A 26,419-nucleotide genomic window follows, 5' to 3' on the forward strand; every position below is an offset into this window, starting at 1 on the left:
ACGGTGATCTATGGTCTCCGGGGACGACACCAAAGGGATGGAAGCGCGGGGACAAGGGGTGAATTCCTGTGATGAAGTTCACTAGAAGCAGCGAGGAACCGCATCAAGTTCGAACGTGAAAGAGTTCGAATGGCGAAAAATGCGTGCGAGAAGAGAGGTATACACTCGATAAAGCGTGAGATTCGTTGGAGAGAATAACCCCCTCTTCACAAGGGGGTCGAGAAAAAGTGCGCACATCCCTTTTATATTTTTTTGATCTTCCTTCCTCCCACGGACTACACGACGGTGGGATCGAGTGAATGGGAACGGGCTAGTCGATAAGACGTGGTGAATACAGCGAACCAACTTCCCTCCCTTTCTCAATGGGAGAGGGGGGGAGATGCGGGCAGGGATTCCGATCGTTAGGGAGAAGACCTAAGGCACAATGGACAGAAAAGTTGCAGGGGGGGATGCGGAGAGAAAGACGAAATTTCGCGACACACACCGTCCATTGTGTGCTTCCTCCGACCGTAAAGGTGCGGGCTTATCCGTTGGTATTGTCTCACGCGTACAACCTTCTCCCGGAGGGTCCACCTGCGCATTCTAGGACCATCCGAGGTGTGCTGCAATGGTTTTCTTACTCTTTTTTGACACTAGAATACCGATTGTGCCAACGAAAGTGAAAGCAATAGCCGGGGGGTTGTAACGACTCCATACATCACCCTTTTAACAAATTTGGTCGGGGAACGAAAAATCCACATTAATAAACGTTACCCGAATCTCTAAATGGGGGTGGAACAATCTTACATGCGATTTTTATAGAGGTGAAACACGTAAGGTAGTGTTTTAAGCAACGTAACGGGGGTAGTTTATGTTTGACGTATGTCGATACGCTCTCGGATTTGTTTGTCTTGCACTTAAGCAATTGTGTCGGATGGTTTAAACAATGGTATGACGATCGAAGGAGGGTGAATTAAGACGTCTTTCTCTCTCTCTTCTATGACGATTTTTTTGAAGTGCATTTAGAGCGTGAGTCATGTTTGATCGCCCGTTCCAAGGTGACTTTGTCGTCTCCACTTTAAATAGTCCTTAGTAGGAATTACTGTCGCTTTATATTTACAAGGCTCCCCTAGATTCCAAGGCCTTCCCACCGTTGTGAAACGTATTTTCCAGACGAAAACTTCACTCTTTCATCCATTGTTTTACTTTATTCCTGCTTCTAATTAATTTATTCCAGGATCTAAAACTCCTGCAGTTTAAGGACTAGAATAATTCAATTTTTAGTCAATTTGAAAAGTCTCTTTAGTCTAGCGAATGCTCAGCATCTTAAACTCCAGTTCATTTCATAATATTTATAAACTTGGATCATTCGATCTTAAATAATCCTAAAACTTTCAACATCAAAAACGCCCTAAAAGTTAAATTATTTATTATTAAATACGTCTAAAAAGTTGAACGAAATCCCTGAAAAATCCCTGAAATTTAGATTACCAAAATGCTTATTGCTCAGTTCATTATCGGCTTTCCCTAAAATATACTTTATCAGCGTATTGAAAAATCTTAAAAATTAGGGATATTTCAGGTCAAAATTTAAACAGTCCGACCTGAAATATCCCTAAGACTTGCCTCACAAAACATTCAAAATTCTTTAAGTTTAATCGAATTAGTCCATCAAATTTAGGACTATTTAACGTTAAAATGGACCATAATATTAAAAATAACAGACCAGAAATTTATTTCAAAAATACCCTTTAAAATCCTTGAAAATTTCAATATATAATTATTCATAAAATCCCTAAAATGGGAAATTTCAGGACTGAAGTAAGGAGAGAAATCGGTCATTTTTCTATCCTAATTTTTGCATTATATCGATCGAAAGACATCCTAGGCCTATTTCTTTCTGTTTCCTAGTGTCAATAGATGCGACCGACAAACACTACTCCTCCGTGACGTAACAGGCAAAGTCGGATACGAGAACGAGTGTAGTGTTTCTGATTATACACCCCCCCTCGTAAGTAAGTGTTTTCGATTGACGTTGACGTTGTTGTTTCGCGTGAGTCTTTAATGTCGATGGTCGTCGGACGCTAATTTTTCTGCTAAACTAATGTGAAATGGACCGTGACGTACGCGAATTTTTTCTTCTCCCCTCTTCTCTTTCTTTCTGTCCCTTCCGAGCGTCGTTTTGTCGTCGGGAAAGCGGAACAGGAAACACGAATGAGTGGTAGCCTTGCCCCCTTCCAAGTGTCGAAATGGCGAGCGGGGCAGCTGGAAGACAGACAGACACACACAAACACATAAAATACCCAATTGTAGGAATATTGACGTGGCTAGCGCAGAAACAACCCATACAAACCTTGTTTCTTCGTATTTTGAGCTTAGTAGAGTGATATAGAGGAAGTGTGTGTGAAGGGAATCTGCCATAAAGTCTCACCCCCCATTCCACATTCTGCTTCAGATATATCACGAATTGTTTTTGAGCATATATCGTTGCATCACTAGCGACTAGAGGAAGTGGTGTAACCTGTGTTTCCTGCAGCACTGAATGTAACCGTATCTCCTGTAACCTCCCTCGTGGTTAGATATTTCATACCACGCGAAATTGGGCGTGCCACACTAGAAAATAATTCGGATACTTTTAAAGGATATCCAAAAAAATTCAAAAAATCACCCCCGTGACAAACGAGTACGAACACGTGACTGGATGGCGTGTGTCTGATTAACAAGTCAATCACGGTTGTTTGTTCGTACTTAACTTGACGGCCGAGGGGTAAATAATGTAGTACGTGACTGGTCAATTTGTTCTCGTCTCCACCCAAAACATCACTTATTTCCTGTATCTATCGGAGTATGTCCGTCTGTCCTCTCTCTCTCTCTCTCTCTCTTTCGCTCCCCTTCTACCAAATTAATATAACAGATGCCAAAGGTGTTTTCTGGGGGGTGCACGCGGTTCGTTAAATTCGTACGTTAAGTGGAGCATTTTATGTCCTCACGCATACGGATACGGGTTGCAGAATTTTGGAAAGACTGAATGAAGTGGCGAGTTTATAAAGCCCCCTTTCAATGCGGTTTTCAACCGTTGCCACTCTCTTTAACACTACCTTTATGAAAACCCTAAAAAGTAAACACTTTCTACTCCCTATAGACACATTTTATTCATAATAATCGGAGGTTGAATGGCAGTTAAAGTGATATCAATATTTTGACCGTGCCGGACACAATATAAATCCTGTTCATTCATCTAACTGTCCATCCATTCACCACAATTACCACGTGGTGTGTGTGTGTGGGGGGGTTTTAGCCACGCGCTCTCGCACCGTCCAGTTCGTTTATTATATACGAAAATGTTACGATTTTAATGTGTAAAGCTCGATTATCCGTGCCGAAATATTGCCAATGGATTGTAGCAGATGTTGCGATTTTAACCGGACGTACGGGGGTGTGGGAAAATATTCTACTTCCTTCCCCCGGCCGGAAGTTACCTGTACGCGTCCCACCTGTACTCGTGCTGCTACTGTCCAACTGATAATGTGTAGCAACGGATAATCGAATTAATTATATTCTTCGGTTATCGGAAGAGAAAGTGGAAAATCGATGAAAGTTTCCACTCCCGCGTGTGCTTTTTTTCTCCCTTCTTAAACGTGCATAATGGGGGAGAAGTTGGAAGGGTTTCTCATATAAATAAATAAACAGGAGTTCGCAAAATGTCAATAGGCTACGTCACCTATCATGCAACAATGTCCCTATCGAAAATTGAATTATGTAGTTTGTGTGTGACGTCGGAGAGGCGTCGAGATGGCATAACCGATAGACCCTCTTTATGTATCGATGCGACGCTTTTATATCAATATTCCGATAGACAATACCTGTTAGTTGCTGCAAAATATCACTTTTCGAAGAATTTAGCGCCGTCCGAACGCTTTCGTCCCTTCGATTTTGGCTAAAATACTTCACACGATACTAAATTAACACCAGAAAAAATAATAAAAAATAGAAGCATAACGCGCGAATTATTAAACAATTCACTAATTTAGTAGGAGATAATAGGAAATGTTGGTGTTAATTTTATTTAATTTAGTGTCTTTTAAGCTGTATAAGCCCTCTACTTTGACTGAACACACTGCTGAGAGGCATATTGCTTCATTTTGCCTAGCAACAACGATGCGTGTTTTAAAAACTTTATTCACGCCAACAACACACTAAAAACACTAGAAAACCTATCTTTCTCCTCAATTTAGCGTTTATTTATTCATTTAAAGTAATTGTGATTGACAGTTCGAATGCTTTGTCTACGGCAAGAGATAAGATAAAATTCCGAAAATATAACACCCGGGGGGATGCTAAATATCCTCTGTTTAACGAAGTATATTGCTTCTACCTTTAATAATCCATTAGGGAATATGGATCATGAAATGCTGATAGGCAATTTCGTAGAATTTCCTATTTATGGTAACACGTGTTGCTATACTAAAACGATGGATTTAACTGGTAATAAGTTAATAATTCCTTAAATTTAATGTAACGTGAAGATATTTAGATAAATTTACCACACTTCAGTCAAGATTATATGCAAATAAACGGACAGACAAACTGACGAGCATAATTCGTAATTAAGAAATAAGGAACTGGCTGACGAACGTTAAATAAATAATAAATTGGAAACGTGACGTAACGGAAGGGATATTTTTTAATGGCTGTAACATGTATATGTTACATACACGTGCATATTTTAAGTACCGTCACGAAGAATCGAGTAGGACAATAATTAAAGATTTACGAGACAGTTTCGTCACGTACGGGGTGAGGAATCGTCTTAACTTCGACTTCATCACATTTTTAACGACAGATGGTGGTACCACACCCCAAAATACGATCGTTAAGTCTAATTAGAGTTAATACCTTTGTACGGTTGTTCCGAACACATCTGGACACCCAACAGGGCATATAAAGTCCATTAGTTGTAAGTACTAAGCTGTTTACAACCCTATTACACGCATGGAATGTCTAAAAGTTGAGTTTTCTTATATGTAAAATTACTGCGGAGTTTTACATAAGTTAAAACTGAAAATATTCTCGTAAAATACGACCAATATTTAGGAAAAAATGGTGCGGGGGTTATTAAAGAAAGTCAGTTTCATTTAAAATTTACCATATTCAATTGTCAAACGGAGTTAAATGTACTATAGTTTAAGGTTATTGTTTATATTTGTTAGCTTTATCTATACTTAATCGCTTCCCTCAGGGTGTAAAGTAGGTAATTAAGATAAAGGGGATTATCCCTAATTCAAACTTAAATGACTGCTGTGACGGTAATGGGTTTAATTAAGAGTAAAAGAATTTTAAAAGTAATTTGTTCGTGTGAAGATAAGTTTTAACTGTACGAATTTTGGAATCATTTGGTTAAAAATGTAAGATATTTTGTATATTTTTAGTGAGTAAAAACTACAAACAAGCGTATGGAAAAACACTCGAAATCGACAATAGATCAGTGTGAATATCTGCGTATAGTTAGGCGCAGGAGTTTAGGTCAAGTGAATGTCTGTTCAATCTGGCTCCCGTTCTTTACCCCTCCTGACAATAAATGCAGGGATGAGAAAGAATGCGTGCCCAGGTGTGCAGCTCCGTTCTCTGCAAACCCCCTAAGGCTGTGTCGTCGCGGTGCACGGGAGCACAGACCGTGGCTTATGGAGGGAGGCATCGGCTCTAGTCCTGCCTTTTACTAATAGCCGTCACACCTTTAAGATAGTTCTTTATGTTCCCTGGTTTTATCTACCCTTTATCTTCATCTGGAATTCTAAATTTTGTAGTGATTCGTGTAGGAAAGGTTCTTCTATGCAACTGTACGGGACATGGGTAGAATCTCTGCGTGCTTCTAAAAGTCTCGAATTGCTTTACGTTACTTTTCTTCTATCTAAAATACCTATTTTCTACATTTATTTCAGCTCTTTACTTCTCCTTTTACCTTAATTAACAATTTTAAAAGGAAGCCCAGCAGGATTAACTAAACGGCTTAAATAGGCAATTAAGTGTAGATAAGAATGCTAAACACTTTTTAATTTAAAGTAATTTGAATTTTACCCTTCAATGAATATAATGAAACCCGCCTGTTTAGTTTCTTATACAAAAACACAAGTAATTCCTTCAACCATTACACATAAATATGTTTTAAGTTGTACTAATTTAAAGGAGGTGTTGAAAATAGTTACTAAATTAACAGTTAAGCCAATTGAGATATTAAAAAAAAAATTAAAAATATTCGAATTTAGCCCCAAATTTTGTTATTAAATTAATCGCGTTGACTTAAAAAAACAATAAAATTTATTATTAAAAGTTTACCAGAGCCCAATTTTACAATAGAAAGTCGAATACACCGTCTAAAAACACAACAGTTTACTATTAAAAGGTCCTTTTATACAGAAGAAAAAAATTCCAATAAAGTAAAAAAACCTTTCTCTTTTATTACAAGATCAAGAGTTTATTTAATTAGTTATAATTAAAGAAATAAAAAAAGCACATAAAATTCTTTTTTAGAGTTTCTAATATTTGTAATCAGAAAGAAAACGGATGGCAGAAAATTGAAAAAAAAAGAAAAAAGAGTCTCTTTCATTGGAGCAGAACACGAGAGAAAGACCAAAAAATAGATTTTTTCCCCCTCTTTTTTGGACAAAGTGTCAGGATTGAAAAGTCTGACAGATCTTCTGGTCGTGGATTAGATTTTAAATCATTGAATTGAGATCTTTTTGGTGTGTTGCCAAGTCACGTGACCGAAACAGGCCCGCAATGGTTTTCTATATAGAAACAATTGACGAAAAAAAGTGAAAAAATAAATACATACTTGGTACGATACGGGAGCCACAAAAGCAAATCTTTTGTTTGTAATGGTCTTAATTTTCCTGAAGGATTTCATGCTCAAAATAACAATTGTTGTTTAGAAGAATGGAGCCACTGAACTTCTATATCGATAGTGTAAACACAGTTACGCCATTCTTTTTGTTCCTGTGTATATTTTGCCATTACCAACCATTAGTTATAACAATAATATATATATATATATTTGTGTGTGTGTGTGTGTGTACTACTGTACAACGGTAATGCACGGTTTGCACCGATACTTAACATTTGTAAAGCGAACAGATAAAAAATGAGGGTGAACAATTGTTACGGATGTTTCTAAGATGGCCGCCGGATAGATTTACGACGATATTCTTTTATTCGGGGGAAGAAATTAAGCGAAAAGGGGGTGGAATGCCTACCTGAAGTGACGAGAAGACCGACGTCACCGAAACGGGTACGTAGCTTATGTCTAGTCGCCATGGCAACAATTGGAAGTAGCGAATCAATCGAAAACACTTCACAAAGATGTGGAAAATACGTGATCGAGTAGCTTTACAGTCACCTCGGTCGAGTGGATGAGGAGGTAAATAGAAGAGGTATCGGGCACACCGACGGACGAACCATTAAAACAATAACAGCAGTAGTTGGGTAAGAACAGGTGTGGGGTTAGAGCACCACTTGTGGTTCGAGTAGGTATCCGCGACTCGATTGTGGCATTCGAGCACGAAATTAATGGTTCCAATTGTTTAATAAATGTGTAGGAGCCGAAAAAAACATCCCCTTATATACTTTGCTAGAATTTTAATTAAAAGCATCCCTTTTCTTACGAGATTCCGACCTTGAAAATTGACTCGAACGGGGTGATTATCGAGTTGTACTTTTAAAAAAAGATGAAGAAAGAGGAGGAGAGGGTGGGAAATTAGCCACTTAACGGTGATGCAGAGCAGTGAATCCACTTTTACAGGATTGAAGGCGTCGAGTGCTTAATACCAACTCGAAAATTGCCTATTTACTAAAAGCTTGTTTCACACTATGGGGTGAGTCCATTGATAGGCCTCGTCGAGTTGCATAGATGAGAAGTGGTTGTGTACTATTGCTCGTTCACACGTTCCGAAGTATCCCCCATACAACGACAATCGGTATTGTCCACATTGGCGATTTAAGTTGTCGCGAGTGTTCTGAAAGAACCTTTGTAACAACGATATCAAAGCTTGAACAAAACGTTTGAATGGAAAGGCAGCGAGACATTGTTAACGAATTGAAAACACAACCTGTTGAGAAAGTGGCTAAAGAACTCGGAAGGATTTTTCCACTACTCTTTTTTTTAACCCTCCACACTTCCTACTAAATCGAGGTGTCCGTTTGTATTCAACCTGCACTAATTGTCACCTTCCAAACGTTTCGATCCGAAGGTCTTGTTAGAGTCTAAGATACAACTGTCGTTCCTACTCGAGACCTTAAAGAAGAGAAACCGGAGCGCACCTATTGTGTTCCACGAGCCATTCCCACACTCCCTCACCTACTTCCCTACTAATATCGGCACCTCGTCTTTTCGAATAATTAATTTGCCAATCGTCCCCTACGCGTTATTAATATAACAAACCCATGCGCCATGCCTGTATGTACGCGTTTATAAATATATAATATCCCCAACGCATTTTTAATCAGACTGCTGGGACTTTGAGGCCGTCCGTCCCATCCCCACGGCTATTGTTATAGGAACAATTGATGGGACCCTCCATCCCTCCCTTCCCCGCTTGTGGACATTCACATGAGACTGGTCGCAGCGCTAAGTTGTCCTACACCTGGCTGTCAACTTCTTTCTTCTCCTGACAATATGCTGGTGTTTTCTAGTCGCGGTCTTTCACTTTTATGCGCTCTGGGAATTCGAAAATAACGTACCGAGTCTACAGCCCCCCTCTGCAGAAATCACAACACTCCAAAAACGCGCTATCTCTATCGCCCGTATTAAATCGTCAAACTAACTTTTATGCCACCGTCGGTCGGGAGGAGGTCTTTTGTGCAACTTTGCGTCCTGGAATCCCCCTTTGGGGCATTAATGGTGGCGACGTGACACGAGACGTTCCGGCCAGATACGTAGACACCGTTTAATCCTCCAAACGTAGTCTAAAAGTCGCGCGTGACCCGCCGAACACGTGTTTAGACGAAACAGCGTTTGTTTGTTAATTAAGTTATTAATTACGTTTAAGGAATTTAAAAGTGTTTAATTAATTCGTTATAGATCGGGTGCCTATAAATTTCGGTGGCGTAGAGGAGCGAGACGAGGCATCAACATCCTGCTATTACACGTCAACAACGCCACCTGGATTGGAAGCGAACGGGAGAAAGACCGGGGTGGAAAGGGGGAGGAACGAGGGAGGAAACGAACCCCCTCCCGTCCTCCAGACCGTCCTACTCCAACCGTAACCGCGGTTCCGGTTCGACACTCCCACCGCCAGACGGACCAATGGCGTGGCTAGACAGACGCGAATTAACTAGGCTGCCATTGGCTGGAGTGTCGTATACCGTCAATCAATAGCACGCGCTCGGCACGGGGAGTAGGGCCATAGAGGAACTAGCTGCTGGCAGACGAGGACGTTGGTCATTGATGGTGAAGCGCTACGTTGTAAAGCCAGCGACGGTGCAACGATTCTATACAGTCAAAGTACGTGTAGTGTGTTTAAAGTGGACGTGAACGATATCAACATTCGGCCGAACAGCAGCTGCCCGTGTCAGCTGTGCAGCCTGTCCCCATTGTCAGCTGCCAGCCCCACGGCCCCGAGTGAAACGGCAACCATGGATAGGGACTACACGCCGTATCCTTACGGCATGCACGTGGCTAGTAACAGTCTGGACACAGAACCGAAACTTCTCTCGCACCATCCTCACGCCAATCAAATGTGTGTGGTGACAACGCCCAGTCCACCGATGCAACAGGGACAGAGTGCACCTAGGCCCCCTAATACGGGCCCTAGTAACGTGAGTACCGCCAACAACGGTAACAACAAGAAAGATAATGATCGGGTCAAGAGGCCCATGAACGCCTTCATGGTGTGGTCTCGCGGCCAGAGGAGAAAAATGGCCCAAGAGAACCCCAAGATGCACAATTCGGAGATCAGCAAGAGGTTGGGCGCCGAGTGGAAATTGCTATCGGAAGCGGAAAAGAGACCTTTCATCGACGAGGCGAAACGTTTGAGGGCCGTCCACATGAAGGAGCACCCCGACTACAAGTACCGACCCCGAAGGAAGACGAAGACGCTGATCAAGAAGGAGAAGTATCCACTGGCGGGTGGATTACTTCCGGCCGACACCCGCGGACCCGTAGCAGCAGCCGCGGTGCAACAAGTAGGTAGAGAGATGTACGCGGTCAACGGTTACATGCCCAATGGTTACCCCGCAGTTATGCACGATGCCTACCAGCAACACGCGGCTGCGGGTTACGGATCGCAAATGGCGGCCGCAGCAGCGGCTAACGGTGGACTTTACGGTCGTTACGACTTGAGCGGTGCAGGAGCGCAGATGTCGACCCCCATGACGACAGGCTCTAACATGTCCATGCCTTACGTCAACGGTGCTGCTAGCTACAGCATGAACGCCTACGGAAGCAACAATGTGGCCCAAATGTCGGCAGCCGTCAAGTCCGAACAATCTTCTGTAAGTCCGGGACGACGTCACGGCTGCACCACGGAACTTCGCGACATGATCAGCATGTATCTGCCTAGTGATGCGGGGGACCAATCCAGACTACAAATGGCCGCTTCGCACTACCCCGACGCGGTAGGACCCGGTACAATGCCTCTAACTCACATGTAAGTTTGTTGCTTCTTCGCCTAATCTCTCGAACTAGACACGTGTATATATATATAGAAAGACTTTTTGGCCGTGTCTGCCGAGACCCAACCGACAGGAAGTCAACATTACCCAGTTTTTGTTGTATTAACCAACGCCACGCTTACTTTATTGATGTTTTCGTTTTTTCGTATTATGTAAGAACTGTTGGAATAACGACCGAAATGCCAGGCGCCCAATGCGCCCTTTTTCCACCTCCACCGACTTTTCATTTGTTAAACATTCTCGGGGTGTGTCTGATAACTCCGATCTGATAACGCGCAGATTTTTCACCCTCCGCTCGATTGTAAAGCGACTGGTTTATCCGACGCCGAGGGGGAAGACAAACCCCAAAAAATTTACATTTAAACTACTCCGGAACGTCCTCCTACCTCATTAGATCGTCTGTAAAACACCCGGCCCCACCTCCCGGGCCAGACGAACCTCTACTAACACTGATATCTATATCTGTGGCGGATGAAGCAACGGAGAAGGCAGAGTTGTCAGATGCATCCGTTGAATGCACCATCGAGCACACTGGCCCACGACCGCAGCCCAGTTGCCACGCTTTTTAAATCCCTTTCCATACCCCAAAATTCTCTGGAATCTTACTAGAATGCGACCCCGTGGGCGTGTTTCTCGTCCGTCAATCATCATCCCTTCCCTGGCCACCTCCGTCTTGATTTTTTTTTTTTTTGTAAATACGTTGGCTCCACTTATTAAAATTTCTCTACCCTCCACAACCCGTGAATATCCCTCGGGTACCTAACAATACACGTAGCATAAGTGTGGCCACCATAGACTGCGGTCTCCATGGGACGGTCTCATATATGGTTCTCTCCATCTGTACATAAATGCACCCCTTGGTTATTGTCCTCTGGGCAGTTTGCTGTCTGGAAAAAGAAAACCAATGCAAATAAATGGTCCAAGAACATAAAATTGTGTCCTATTATTGAATTTTATTAATTTTTTTTTCGATATTTTGCCGGCCGATTATTATCGATCTTTTGAGCCAAACACCCGTTTCGTTACAAGTATCTGTTAAAGCGTTACGTACGAAATTCGCAGAAAGGGTCATCCCACGTGAAATTGAGTAATTTTACAGTCTAGAATTGTCTGTATCGTAGTGTTTAATGTCTGACGAATGACGACCAAGCTGGGTACACAAAACGGAGTTTGTTTTGTCGCCAGATGTCGAATGTTTCGTCTGGTGCATTTGTTTTTTTAAAATATAATTTGGCAATTATTGTTTCCACACGAAAATTCATCACGTGCCAATTGCTACTGCGACAATATTTTATGTTATTTTGTTTGCTTTTCCTCAAGAAGCCAACGCATGGGAAAGACGTAGAAGAGTTTTAAAAAGAAGTAAGTTAATACAACGCTAATTATGCCATTTGTTTTCTATTTGGACGTTGATGTCATTTATGTTATTCTATCTTCCGTTTTCTTGTAGAAATGCTGTCAAAGTTTGATTCGCAACGAGGAAATGCAAGACTTTTCCCCTTTCATACAAATACGAAGTGAAGGTGAGTGAAATTTTTTTTTATTTTTTTGATTGGCAAACAATGTATACATGCGTAGGAACTATACATAACTTTACTTGAGTCAGGCACTTATCTCGGGTGCATCTCTTTAACTAAGTCATCCTCGTCACCGGATTTTAGGCCGTTTCGTGAATTCTGCTACGATGAACCCAATCTTCGTGCGGCGATTCATCCGGAACCCCAAAAGAAAACGCCTTTTTATCTCGACCCACGCCAAAAAATTTCATTTCTGGGAGGGATGCGACCCCATTTAATCCGTAATTTATGGGGGATTTTGCTTATTAACCGCGGGGTGAAAGAAAGCTATGGCTACTAATGGTGAACTTTGACCCCGTACGGATAGGGCCTTGATTAAAAGTTTGCCCCTCGTGTGCCTTGTATGTCTAATGGCGGATTATTGCTGGGGATGCGTGTGCCGCAGCTGTTATTACTACCGACAGATGGGATGATCGGATTCTAATGGTTCCAGAACGGTCTTAACCGTAAATACTCACCAAAATGCGATTAATTGCACGCTAACCGAAGGGAAAATATTAATTTTTTAGCATTACGGCATTTCGTTTTTTATACCCACCCCTTTTTTTATTGAATATTCTTTAATTAAATATTAAAAAAGAATAAAAAAATAAAAAAAAAACTTCAGAATTCCAAGCAAATCTGTGAACTGTGACACGACATGACAGATTTTCGACGCACCTCCCTTCCCAGTCTCAGGTACTGTGCATGGCAGAAAACAACCTGGGAGTGGTGACCTTTGGGGGTCATCTAACTGCCCCAACGTGGAAGAGGGTTAGGTCTTCTTTCAAGCTCTCTGCGTGATGTCCGTTCCGTTTTCAATCACTCTTTCAACCATGAACGGTTTTGGTCCAAACAACGAATTTTAAACAAGTTTAAGGAAGCGCTCTTAATAATCCCGTGTAGTTTTCTATAAATAAACCCTCATCCTTCCCCGTAAGTTCGATTTTGACATTTGCAAAAATTCCAAATTGCTTCGGGTAATGACTATTAAGCATCGTCCACTTCATCGCCGTGCGTAAATTAATAAAGCAACTAACGGATTAGTATGCAAACCGAGAGCGTGAACGGAGGGGGTCACCTCCAAAACCACCGCACAGCTAGAAATTCCCCGGCGAGGAACACGATTATTGTAAAATTCTATCCGGGATTAATTCCTCTTTCTATTGGGGAAAGGAAGAACGATAACAGTTAAATTTAATCTGGGGTTAACACAGCAAACGGGGGGAGGATAGCGAACAATTATCAGTTTCAAGTCCGAGTTGCACCGACCACATCATTAAATTCAAAGGAGAGACGAGTTAACCCGACCGAGTTTTTGGGTGGGTGATGGTCACGATTTATGACACTGCCCCTGACCCTTAGCGGGCGTGAGGCCGAAATTAGCCACCGTCGGGGCAGTGTCCGACGCGTGTCAGGGCCACGTCCCTTCGGGGCTTCTTTTTTCCCCCCTCGGACTCTAAATCTGACAGCGCTACAACTGTCAGTTTAATTACAATTACAGACAATGCACGTCCAGCCGTAAAGCCAAACATAACGTTTGCACACTACCTCAAAAGGGTGGGATTCGGAGGCATCTCTCTTCTTCTTCTTCGTCTTGTTCTTGATATATTATTCCATCAGTCGACTGTGGGACAGTAATTGAATTACTTTCATACTCTCTCTTCTCCATAGATTAATTGTATATATTTGTCATGGTAAATTTACTCCGCCACAAGATTATCTGACAAATTATTGATGTTTTTGTGGGTAACGGGGGTCGACGAATCAGACTAGATATATCTAATCTCTCGACGTATTTATCAAAAGTATTCATATTTCAAAAGATGTGTGACCTATTAAACTTTACAAGGACACATTTTCGTCTCTCTTAATTCCAATCCATTCATTTTGTGCTTCTTAATTGGCCAGTCTAATTAATGTAGGCCTTCAATTTTTAATGCTTCCAGTGCCTTTTCGGTGTTTACATTTCGGGGATTATAGTTTTACCTTATTTAATTGAATACTCGAGATATTTTAACGGGTTATTCTATTTAAAATTTTATCAAGAGTTACGGTTTCGTGACGCTTAACTAACGTAACTTAAGGCAAAACGCACGAGTTGACATTTTGCACGGGGGTGTTGTAACTTCTCGTGTGTGTAGTTTTATATAAGATTGGATTAATATTCCGAAAGGCATCGAGTAATCAAAGGAGTAGAATTAGCGTTTTAATAATTAAAAATGAACACTACTCGGTGCTAAAGTATAGACGACGGCCTAAATTTATGTTTTAACACACGGTAACGCAACATTAAAGTCAGGTAGATGCGAGTTTGAAGGGCGTCACAAATTCTTAACGCTGTTAAAACCGAAAATCACGCCGAAAAGACGACCTTTATGTCAAATTTTTCTGCTTAGTTAGAACGTCAAAGTGATGGATTTTTGATGCAGAGTTGATTTATTCGCTCTCAATCTATATGTTTACGTCAAGGTCCCTGAAATCACCGAATCAACGGACGATAGAAAACAGGTGTGTTCGTCGTCAAAGCCATGCACGCACAACTCGTGAACCATGCTCAGTAGATCATACCCACCCATCCTCTATTATAATTCTGCTGTCTACCATTTCCCGGATACCTGACAAAAATCATTATACCACAAAATAAATGGAACAGAAATTAAGACCGATTTTTTTTCAATAGAATGCTTGTGTGTTTGCATCTTGGTATCCTCTCTTCTGAAAAACAAAACTTTCCCTACTCCCTTCCTTGTTTATATATATCTAAAACAACATCAAAAAAATTTGGGAGTATCGGGAACACGTCGCTATATTTAACTCGTTCCCACACCATCTAAAAACACTAGCTTCATTACCATAGTCTGGTTATATTAGGATAAAGTGTTATAGGTCGCATGGAGTTTGTCGAACTGTAGGTTGTCTGACACCCACTCGTAACTATCTCCTTCGTCCTTTCTCCACCCTGACCCTTTCCGAAGGTCGTGTGAACCTATCCAGACATTATATTCAATTGACACTACCGAAAATGCATAAAACTCGATAATTTGGAAACAACCCAAACGGTGCCACTAGGTTCTTCTGTTGTAGAAAAGGCCCTAATTCCGGCTCACCCCATTTATACAAAAGTGGCCTAGATCCGCCTTTGATAAAATAGGCCCCGTTGCAAATCGGGCCCTTTGATGGAGATAAATCCTTTGCTTCCGAGAAGGACCTAGGCCTTTTACAATTTCCAATGTTTCTGTGTTAAAGGGAGTGAATTACACCTTTCTTATGTTATAAAATATAGGAAGGAGTTTAAAAGAAAGAAAAAGAAAGGAGGTACAAATTTATAAATTTTAACGGTTTTAGAAGGTATTCGTGATGCCTAATCACCATATTATTGAAAGAATCTAGCTGTGTCTGGTATTGTTCGATAACTATCCCTCGGGGCATTAACTACAGAAAAATAGAACCCATTGTGACAAGTTTAAACTTAATGGCGTTAACACAGTAACTATAACTTTTCGGGACTTTTTTTATGCTAAATTCTGATCCCGATAAGACATTAAAAAAAATTTCATCCCGAGCGGCAAACGTCCCAAAGGAGGAAATTAAACAGTTAGAGGCACGATGACCTAGTATATGACCCGTTATTATTAGCCAGTCACGTGATTGGGGGTGGCAGAAAACATCGGCACGCATTATAATTTTAATCAATCTGCCGTATCGTTTTCGAAGTTTTAACAGATGAAGGAGGGCGATTAAACAATGTACTTAATGATACGACGACATGCAACCACGTTAACATCTTGTTACTCTGTGTGGTAACACCAGCGCGTGGCACGATTACGACACTAGACGAGCGACGTTTTCACGCGTTTTTACATAGTTTGGCGGGTCCAAATCTTGGAGTTTTGATGGCAACAAACATACCAATCGATACATAACTCGCTTCTAATTATTAGTTGCATCCTAATCCCTGTATTGTACTTGGATTAGATGGTTCTGTGAAGGGGGATGGAGAAAGATTCGTCTCTCTTCCACAATAGATCGGACGCCGAAGATTATCCGGATTGTATAGAAGAGATGGTATTTGGTGTTACAGACAATGTTGGAAGTATAGATTTAAAGCGTAAATTAACAATAGTGTAACGTAACGCTTTAAAACCCCACTATATTAGAGATTTAGTTGAAAGATGGTTTTTTAGAACTGGATTTGTCGACTTGATTGCATTCATTGCTTATATACCATCCGATCTTTACATTATACGGTTGTAATATTTGCTCCTTAGAAGGATGAACTATGACTTTGTACATTGTACAACTTAACTCCGATACTGTAACATAATTTACTCCTTTATTTAGGATGTTTGTTAAGCTATAAAAATACTCTCGTTTGTCTTTTTTCCCCCCTTTAATTGCATGGGTTTTTGTGTTTTATTCATTTTCTAACAACTTTTAATAGAGACGGAGTCCCTTAAATGGATTTTTAGTTTAATATTAAGTTAGAATTTCTAGTGTTTTATATAGATTTTATATATTAGAGAGCGCACAACCGAATTTTAGGCCTTGTTTTTTCCAGTTCATTTCGTGACTGGACGTTTAGATTACTGAGCGTACAACGTCGTACAATTTAATATATTATTCGTTTTATTGATGCCAACGTATTTTAAATCATTTTAAATTAATTTATGTCTTCCATTTTTGCATATATTTATGTAGTTATGTATGTAAATTCGTATTGGTTTATGTCTTCGAAGTGTCATATTTATAGTTTCGCTAGCGATATTCGTTTGTTTTAATTGAATTTTTACGTTCGAATTTTAATATTTTTGACTGTAAATATTAATTATTCATAAATACACCAACAATTTGTGACAGTTAGAGCAAGGCGAACGTATTTTAATTTGCATTTATCCAGTTAAAACTATACTTCTAAGCTGTTGTATCTGCGGGTTATCTAAGGTGTAAAGTTAGTTCAGAATTTAATTTTTGCTGCAAATATTATTCGGGACAGTTCTTTATGTAAGAAATTGAATAGACTTTATAATATTTCTATCAGCAATTGTATTAAAATAGGAAATTTATTCGAGTTTTAACATCTGGTTTATGTCAGAGTTGAATCACTTCTTCCTTCATGTGACAACAATGCTCATAATAATCACACGGATTTGACCAGTTTACGAAGGTAATAAATATTAAAAATGGGATATAAACGACATAATGATAAGTGATTTTTATATATTATACATATATTTTCGTAAAATTCGACCAAATATAACTTTATAAATGATTCGTTCGTTATCTGTCCAACTCTTCGACGTTACATTTTAAAACGGATTTTCTCATAATTTTGCTGCTGCAATTTTAAAAATGTTTAAATTAATTACATTTTTATAAGATTATATTCGTGCTTTTGGCCAGATTTTAATGAATTTATCCAGTATACATTCATTTTAGGCCGATTGAATTCTGAGATTAACGCCAACCGGAGTAGGTTGCTGTACAAAATTTTGAATATTTCGATCACTTTACACGGATTTTTACAACGAGATACACATATTTTTTAATTATAATTAAGTTCTTTTCGTGTTCATTCGAACGTTAGACGAATTCGAAAATGTTTCCCGACTGTAATCATTAAGCAAACACCGTCTATTCCGCCAACATTTTCGTGATTTTCATTATCTGTTAACGAGTTCGGTTGAAAGTTTTGATTAATTTAGAACGGTTCCTCAGTAGAAGAACCCATAAAAGCTTTTAAATTAAGGACCTTTCGATGTTTAGAACTTATTATAAGTTCTAAACATCGAAAGATCCTTAATTTAGCGCCTTATACAAGAAAGGCGGCCTTTCTTGTATAAGGCGCATGTAAAGTGGATGCTGTTTAAAGTCGATGCGCTCGCTCCCTTTGACAACGAGAGAAACACACAAAAACTTAGCTTAAAAACTAATTTTTAGAAAGTTTTTTAAAAAATAAATTTACAGATTTTTTAGTTTAAAAAGTTTAGAAAGGACTAAAGTCAAACAAGATTTTAGTTCCAATACAGAAGCAAAGTTAATGTAGCCTACATAATAGGACTATCGATGTAGGAGTTTATCACAACCAAATTATTGAATTTCTATAAACAGTGAGCATATCTAAGATCACTCTTCTGTAACTTATAGATTACAATTCGATCTGTGTTAGGGATGCAGGTTTTTACACCCCACAGGAAAAAAAAGAAAAATATAAGACAAAAAATGCATTTAGTACTTGGAGCAGTTTCGATACTTGGAGCAATTTATGTATATAAATTAGCATTTTTATAGTTATGCTAGATGTACTAGATCGGTTTAGTTTACATATTTCTAACTTAACCTTCAAAAGGAGTGTTTATAAATGGATACTGCACAGGATATCCCATGGTAGATCCGGAAGAAGACCTTTGTTGGAAGTGAATAGAGGAGGCGGTAGTCGATTATGTAGAAAGTAAAAGCATTAAAGGTTTTATTCTATGTCTGTTTGATACAATTTTCTTTTCTCTTCCATCACAGGAAGCAAAAATCGTGTGTCCTCGGGAATCGTCACGAAAAAGTGGATTCCGTCTTAAAGGCTTAAAGTGGTTGAAGAGAAACGGAGCTTTATGGCTGTGTCGAAGATAACGGCAACTATCGAACACCCTGTCATAAAAATCACATTAGTAGATTTTTTCACCGTGCACCTTTTTTTTTATTCCTATCCTCCTTCACTTCTTTACCCTCTCCCCTCTGTCTCTTCACTCCGTCTGCCTTCGTACCTCAAAAAAGTATCTGCTGATTTGTACTGTTTCTTATGTTCTTGGCTCGTTATATGTAACTTTTTTCTTCATCTAAGCAATACTTAGACGTCACCTTCAATGCACTCTTAACCTTTTTTTTCGTCATTATCTTTATGTAGTAATTGTCGACTAACTTGCGCTTCCTGAATTGTGATTGAATAAAGATTAAAAATGGTGCCGATTTCACTACTTTTCTGCAGTTTTATACGTATTAAAACGTGGGTTTCTTCATTACAAACTCTATCCCTTCGTTAATTTAATCAGGCGTATTCCTATAATCCGTTATTCTTTTCATTCGTTGTATCTGTTTTAACCGGCAATTCTCGAAGGAGTATCGATCCTCACTTGTTGCAATTCATAAAATTTGCATTATATTTCGCATTAAGTTTATATACAACCCGTAAAATTCGGCGCCTTTTAGAATTTTAAACGGGTATCGAAAGTCGCGTGGCATCTAGAAGCACCCCGCTCGCAATCGAGCATTAATGGGCATTTTTAATGGAATTTCGATGATTTATGCAAACAATTGTTATCTCTATGCCTTAATTATGCTAAATATTGTTAAATAAAGAAGAAAATTCTTATTATTACTTCCCTTTCATGGAGTTTAACATACTTTAAAAACTTGGTTTCTGCGAAACATTTCGTTTTGCATTAATAGGTAAGTTAATGGGGAATGCCGTTTGTTGAGTTCCTATAATCCATATGTTAGATAGGGGAAAGAAAAAAAAAATACAAAGTAGATACTAACACAGGAAGCTGGTCATTATGCGCTATTGTTTACAGCAGACCTAATGTCGTCTACTTTATATTGGACCTATTACGAGAACGTTTTGTTCTACAGAAAAAAAGAGCGAAATTAACCTTTAAAAAACGCATTCCGTAACAATTCTTCTGGTTTATGTTTAATTAATAAGTTTAAACTCGAGATAAACAAATAATAAACTTTGTTTAGGGTTTTAAAAAACTGAAAAATATTCAAAAAAAATCTCACTTAACTAGACGGACATTAATGAATAAAGTGAATTAAGGAATAAATCATTTATGACCGGAAACAGAGGGGAAAAACAGAGGTTTTTACAACTGAATTTTTATATTCAAAAACGTAGTAAATCCCCTGTCGAATGGGGTGACAAACACCATATTTCTCATGGACTTCGCGAGTTGCTCGAGGCAAGAAATGACACGGAACAAAAACGAACGAGTCGAGTTTTGGCGCATTCTTTAAGACGTGAATTCTTACAAGATTTTGCAGTCTTTTTTTTACAAAATTAGAGCTTTTATATAATCGCGAGACGGTTTTATCGATTCGAAAAAGGATCTGACAGCCACTTAGAACAGTATCTGAAAAAGAATTAAGAAGGTGAATGCGAGGAAGATAAGTGTTAGACCATCTGTCGGAGACAGCACCGTTTTTCATAGCTTCACCGTGTGGCCACGAGCCATCACTCATCTCAGCGGGTTGGACGACCATCCTGGAAAGACATACCGATCAACTTTCATGCTCCCGAAGCTCTTTCTTACTGAAAAGTTTCAAAGTAACGGACTTGTTTGATAAAGTATAATGTCCCTCCACAAAAAAGTTTCTTCCAAACTTTTGTAAACGTCGCTCTCCCTTTCGCTCGAATAAAATTCCAAAAATACCCACCACCAATCACGTGTTTATATATACTGTATATATATACATATATAACACACCCCGCTTTAAAATTTTAAATGCCTTCGATACAGGTATATGAGAATATTGGCGTGTGACGTGGTCTCGAAACACACACCGGCATTGGTCGGTGGATATATAAGACGGGGTTTTCTCGTTGACGTCAGGCGCGTATCGGTCGCGTGTCTCGAAACTAGTAATTATCGGTCGTCATAGAAACCGGGCGAAAATTGGCCAACGTGTGTACACGCCGAGAAATTTGTTAGGTGACATAATGAAAGGTAACAATAACTTGTCAATCTGCTGTCGACAGTTAAGATACGCAAACAAATTCGTTACAAAAGATACGGATCTGAAACGAGTTGATGCTAAAGATGGAAAGGCTGGTGTGGGTCAATAACCCACAACCCTGTTGCCAAACAATACAAATGATAGAGCGAAATGAAAAATGATGTTCGGTTAAGTGAATTATGACGATTTTTTTTTCTCTAAGTCTTCATTGATATTGCACCTAATGTAGTACTGTTACATGCACCATCGTGTGCTATTAACTGTAAAAGAACTTTAGAAAAATACCGTTCCATTAAGTAAACCGACCCATTTCTTTTGTATTATGTAGCTGATAAATGTTTGGTTACAAACAACTGAAGCTAACTTTAATCCCCCTTCTACCATTTTGACCAAGTGTCATTGATAATATCCGAACACCGTACACTAGATCTTACTCCGAGATAAAATTTTTCCACTCTAAATTATCCGGTAGGCTTTTAAATTGTTACATTTACCTGAGCATATCCATAGTTTTGCTTTATTCGTGCTACAAAACTGGTTCTACTCGTAGCGGATTTTGCAACTCCCAGAAACAGAAAATAATAAAAAAAAATATATCTGTTAAACACTAAATTATTTTTCTTACAATATTTTTAAACAAAATAATTTTTATTTTTATTCCAAAAATAACAACTTTTTGACTTTTCTCGGCCGACAATTCTAAGACGTTGAAATACCACACGATTTGCAATTTTTGAAGAAATTCCTGTGGTGTTTTTTTTGAATATTTAGATTCGGATGCCCAACAACAACACTATTAACGCGATACTTGAAAGTTGGGTAACGTTTTACGGGTGTTGCAAAGGGAATTTTTGTTGGAATCTCTCAAACTCCTACGACGTTCTCCTATTGAAAGCGACTTTATGCAAGACGAAAGAAGGACATAAATACACACTTTTTAGTTCGGTTAAACGTTCTTTACGAACCGTAAAGGTGGACCGTCCAATTTAGTATATATTTTCATAGGGGGGAGCCAATTTTTATAGAGAGCCGTCGTACAAACTGCACGCGGTTCAACCGAGCAAACGAGAAAGAAATTATCCAGTATCATTGTCAGACAATTGACGTTAATTATGGGAGATGTCTCATTTATACTTCCGGGTTCCTTTCGTCCTCTTTAACAATAACGAAATGAAAATTTCCCGGAAAAAATCACTCATACGACGCGGAACGTAGATCTTCTCTCTCACCCCTCTATTCCGGATTTTTTCATCAGATGATGATCCTCATAAAGTGGTTTGGACGCGGCACCCTTGCGTAAATTCTCACCCTATGGAGTCAATACAATCGGCTCGGATGGTTGTCGACGAACACAATGTAAGCAACGTTGTGTGGAGGTCGAAAAAAACTTTTTTGTAGTCGCCATATTTAGACTTAATCGTGTCTGGCGGAAATGCCATATTCTGAGTCAGGTCATTTACACTCTTTTCGTGATGGTCCGACACATCAGTTCCCTCGCCAGGGCAGATTTCCTACGACTCTTGTATCGTTAGACTTATCTTCTTCAACATCATTATTCTTTCTTCTCCTTCTTTTCAGTCCAACTTTTATATATATATATATATATATACATACATACACACACCCTTTTTTAACTCTCACCCCTCTTCGAGTTCGAACAGACACGTTCGCAACCGGGTCAACCTCCTAAACAGTTCTATATCAAGCGGCAAAGAGGGGGATAAATTAACTCGTGTGGTTATAATAACTCAATCTGTATCTTCTGGTGGCGTCTGATCTTCACGAATTGAAGCACACTTGGCATGTTTCTAAAACGCAATCCCAATGGCAAGATGTTATTACGACAAAGTTAATTGGTGTCTGGGTGAGTTGGGCTTTAATTATAACCGCCTCACTTCACTCCCATTGTTTTCACACGTCTCGGATAGACAGGTCGTTAATTAGGTGGCCGTTCTTGTTTTTAACCACGTCCATATTTTTCTTGCGATACAATTTAACACACAGCAACCTCCGAAATGTGATAAAAATCCATTTCTTTTTCTCTACCCGTTCTCGTCTGCCCGGATAATTCTATAGTTTACACGTGTGTCTCCGATTGTCTCATCGCTTTTCATCGGTGTCAAAATATAAATATTCGGAAAATATCGCTTTAAAAACTATCCTAAGTCTATTGTTTATAATTCAAAGTGGTTCATCCTTCCGATCGTACCGATGATGTCGAGGATGCTCAGGATCATTATTTAATAACGATCCTGGGCATCACATCGTGAAATGCCTAGAAAATGATAGAATAATCAAATATTCTTAGGAAAAATCTAATAATTTCGAACATTTTTGAAAGGATCCACGCTTCCTCAAGCTTACAAATTTCAGTATTATCTTCTAATCACGGATATGGCACACATTTTGAGGTATTGTATATGATTACAGGATCCTCATAGAATTATTCAGATGCGGTATTTCATTAGGATCCATTGAATCCCGCTAATTAAAGCGTATCAAAGACTGAAGTGTTTTATTTATTTATCTCTAAAATTAGATAATAACAGACTAAATAAGACAAAACTTGTATATAATATCGGTTTAATTTAATGTAAAAAATTCGAGGCGAACAATATTTTGGATCCAAAGTTGAAATTTTTATCTTCTTTCCAAAATCTGAATCGATATGGAATTTTATCTCTTCGGAATCTAAACAAATTTGGAATTCTTCCAAATCGGAAATACCTCTATAGGACACCTTTAAATCGGTTAGATTTACAAGGAAAAAACCCCTTGGAATTTTGTATCTTTAATCGATTTGATTACTAAGATTATGGATAGAATAGAATGAAAGAAAATAGTTTTGTAACCGAGAAACTTAATTCCGAATGCTTAAGAAGAAGAAAAGAAGATAATGCTTGTAGCTAAGGGCTTAAGAAACTAAGAATAAAGATTGGTGAATTTTAGAGGATCAAGAAGGAAAGATTAAAAATCAATAACTTTATAAGATAAAGCACTAGAAACTTCTACAAGAGCAATCATTAAGGACTAAGGACGAAGGTCTAAGAACTTTACAAGACTTTCGAGGAGTAAGAAGCAAGCTGAAGGATAAAGGATTACAAAACTAGGAAATTTATAAGAAGGAATCAAAGCCTAAGGACTGATAAGCTTCTATTTTAAAGGAAAATCCTTTAAATTTGAAACTAGACGATGATTTCTTCAGTCACCCACTGGTTGAAAAGTGTAAAACTTGCGGCAGTGGAGGGTGCAAGTTTGAAAGTATCCTAAGCAAACTAATAATTACGAATTGTTTGACGAAGTCGTATTATTATTATTATTAATAACCGATGCAGGAGGAAGTTTTTGGGTTTTGCAATTAGTCGGGACGGACCAGGAAGTTCTCAACTTCCGGATCAGTCGGGTTGGATAAAAACCCATACCTGCATCGGCTTGCTTGTTAATTACTGATGTTTTAATTAGAAATCATTACTTAGTGTTTCTAGAGCGATACTGCGTTTCCGCCAGACGGGGTGGAAGGGAGATAGTCCGACACCTGGATGCAACTAATTATATGGAAGGCTGTTTTTAAAAACAATTTCTCATCGATCTCGCGCTTATGCCCGAATCAAAAATGTTGTTTTGGATAAGTAATTAATAAGTCTCTGTTACTAAACTCGTTAATTAACATTTTCGACCTCCCTTCCTTCACGTTTTCGCCATTCTCACGATCTGCATTACGCTTTCTGCCCACTAACTTCTTTATTAATTAAAAATTTCCAGACTTTTAAGCTACTTTCTGACTCTCCTGTAATGAAGTAAATGAGAATTTGACAATATTTTTCGTTTGTCTGTCTAAAACTTTGATCAAAACCCAATAACTTTCAATTGTCTCGAGCCCTTGGACTTATAAACCTCGTAGTCCTTGATCCTATTGGATTTCATAAAATTCTATTATTCTATACAATTCTTGCTTCTTGCATCATTAAATTTCTTAGTTTTAGCTTCTTTAGAGCCCGAAATCAACACGAAATTCTTATTGAGAAACCCAACTTTCCAACTTTGGATTTGTTTTGATGGTCGGAGTGGGAACAGATTGAAACTTGTGTCGTTTCTAGTAAACGCTTAGTGACGTGTTTCAACAGAGTTTCCTCGACTCGGCAACGGATCAATGACGAAAAATTTATTAATCTAGAGTCGCGGACAGGAAATGAGCGAAGACCGATGGGAGTGGCAATATATATTTGCACAGCCAACCTCGACAATAGGTGAGTTTTCGTCCTTCGACAAAAACACTGTTTGTCTACGAGTTCTTCGTGTTTGTCCTGTAATTACGTACACAAGGGTCGGCAAATTTCTACCAACTTCTATGGAACAAAGTATTACGGCGAATATTGACTATTTACACAGGCACAATCGGACTGGACGCACGATATACGTGTACATAGAAAAATCATTGTGTACAGTGAGTTTATATTAAAAATATATATATAAAAATTTGTTTCGTGTATGGAAATTTTATATTTTTAATTAGAGAAAGTTTACATTCTATTTTTACAGGAAAGAAATCGAAAAAATAAACCCTAATTCTGTTACCTGGATAACTTTTCCAAACAATTAGTGAGTATACGAGCGATAAACAGACTCCACTCTTTTTTTTTTTAATGTGTAAGTGTTGATTATATTAGACATGTGAATCGTTTGTTTGATTGAAACGGTTCTTTGCAAGATTTTCCTTGTCTTATCAGGTTGATAAGGGGGATAAACCTTGACCCGCGAGTTGGCTCGTGGCGTCGATGCTACACATAATTTCCTGTTGTGCTGTTGGCTCCACTTCTACTTTTTCTTTCTTTCTTTCGATCCTGTTTCAATTTGTTCCTTTCCAGATACTTTATCCTTTATACGAGACGACGCAATCGCCTTTCGGTTCACGCCCAGTAACAAAAATAAAAAATAAAAAAAGAACAGCGTGTTCGTGTAACCACTGATTTGTCGGGCATCACCCGCAATAGGAAGAGAATGAATTATCATAAGTAATGATCGTGTTATGTTACGTGACGAGAGAATTTTACGTCGAGTTTAACACTAAGAATGCACCTTTGAACATACCTTTGATTCTTTTTTAAGATAAAATTTGATTTAAATTGCTTTTATAAGCCTTTATACAGCGCGTGTGCCTTTGTTGGTTTTTTAAGCGCGAAAATTCACTTAAATAATCGAAAGCCTCTTCTTATAATCGAGTGTATCTTTACAGTCAAAAGGCCTCTTTGTAATAAAATTATATTTTTCTTTCCAAGCGGTTATTATGTAACGAAAGGCCCCTTTGTATCGAGATCTTTGTATTCAAATGACAAGACATATTTAGGCCTATATGCTCAAAACAAATCTTATAGGAAATATCTTCTTTTCCATCCAAATGACTCTTGTGTATCAATAAGGCCTTCTTTTTTGTGTCGTATTCGTGTTTATGTATTAGAAAGAATTCTCTTTATCCAAATGATCTTCGTGCCTTA

The 26,419-nt window shown here is 38.8% G+C and overlaps 1 protein-coding gene and 1 long non-coding RNA gene across 2 annotated transcripts in view; both read left to right on the top strand.

Moving 5' to 3' along the window:
- The window catches only part of LOC136980450 (uncharacterized), a 46,864-nt gene extending 27,709 nt beyond the window's left edge, over positions 1–19,155 (top strand). Inside the window, exons 2-4 of the long non-coding RNA XR_010881558.1 lie at positions 11,965–12,006; positions 12,095–12,167; positions 18,717–19,155. This is a non-coding gene — a long non-coding RNA (uncharacterized lncRNA). The remainder of the gene's footprint in view (positions 1–11,964; positions 12,007–12,094; positions 12,168–18,716) is intronic.
- LOC136980448 (transcription factor Sox-3-B-like) lies at positions 9,053–11,808 on the top strand. Its single transcript, XM_067276554.1, has one exon. It carries the CDS (start codon positions 9,607–9,609, stop codon positions 10,621–10,623), a length of 1,017 nt encoding a protein of 338 aa, XP_067132655.1. The 5' UTR covers positions 9,053–9,606; the 3' UTR covers positions 10,624–11,808.
- Positions 19,156–26,419: the final 7,264 nt, after the last annotated feature.

The sequence above is a fragment of the Centruroides vittatus genome, unplaced genomic scaffold (genome assembly GCF_030686945.1).
Source record: "Centruroides vittatus isolate TY-2023 unplaced genomic scaffold, ASM3068694v2 contig_7, whole genome shotgun sequence".
NCBI classification, from domain to species: domain Eukaryota; kingdom Metazoa; phylum Arthropoda; class Arachnida; order Scorpiones; family Buthidae; genus Centruroides; species Centruroides vittatus.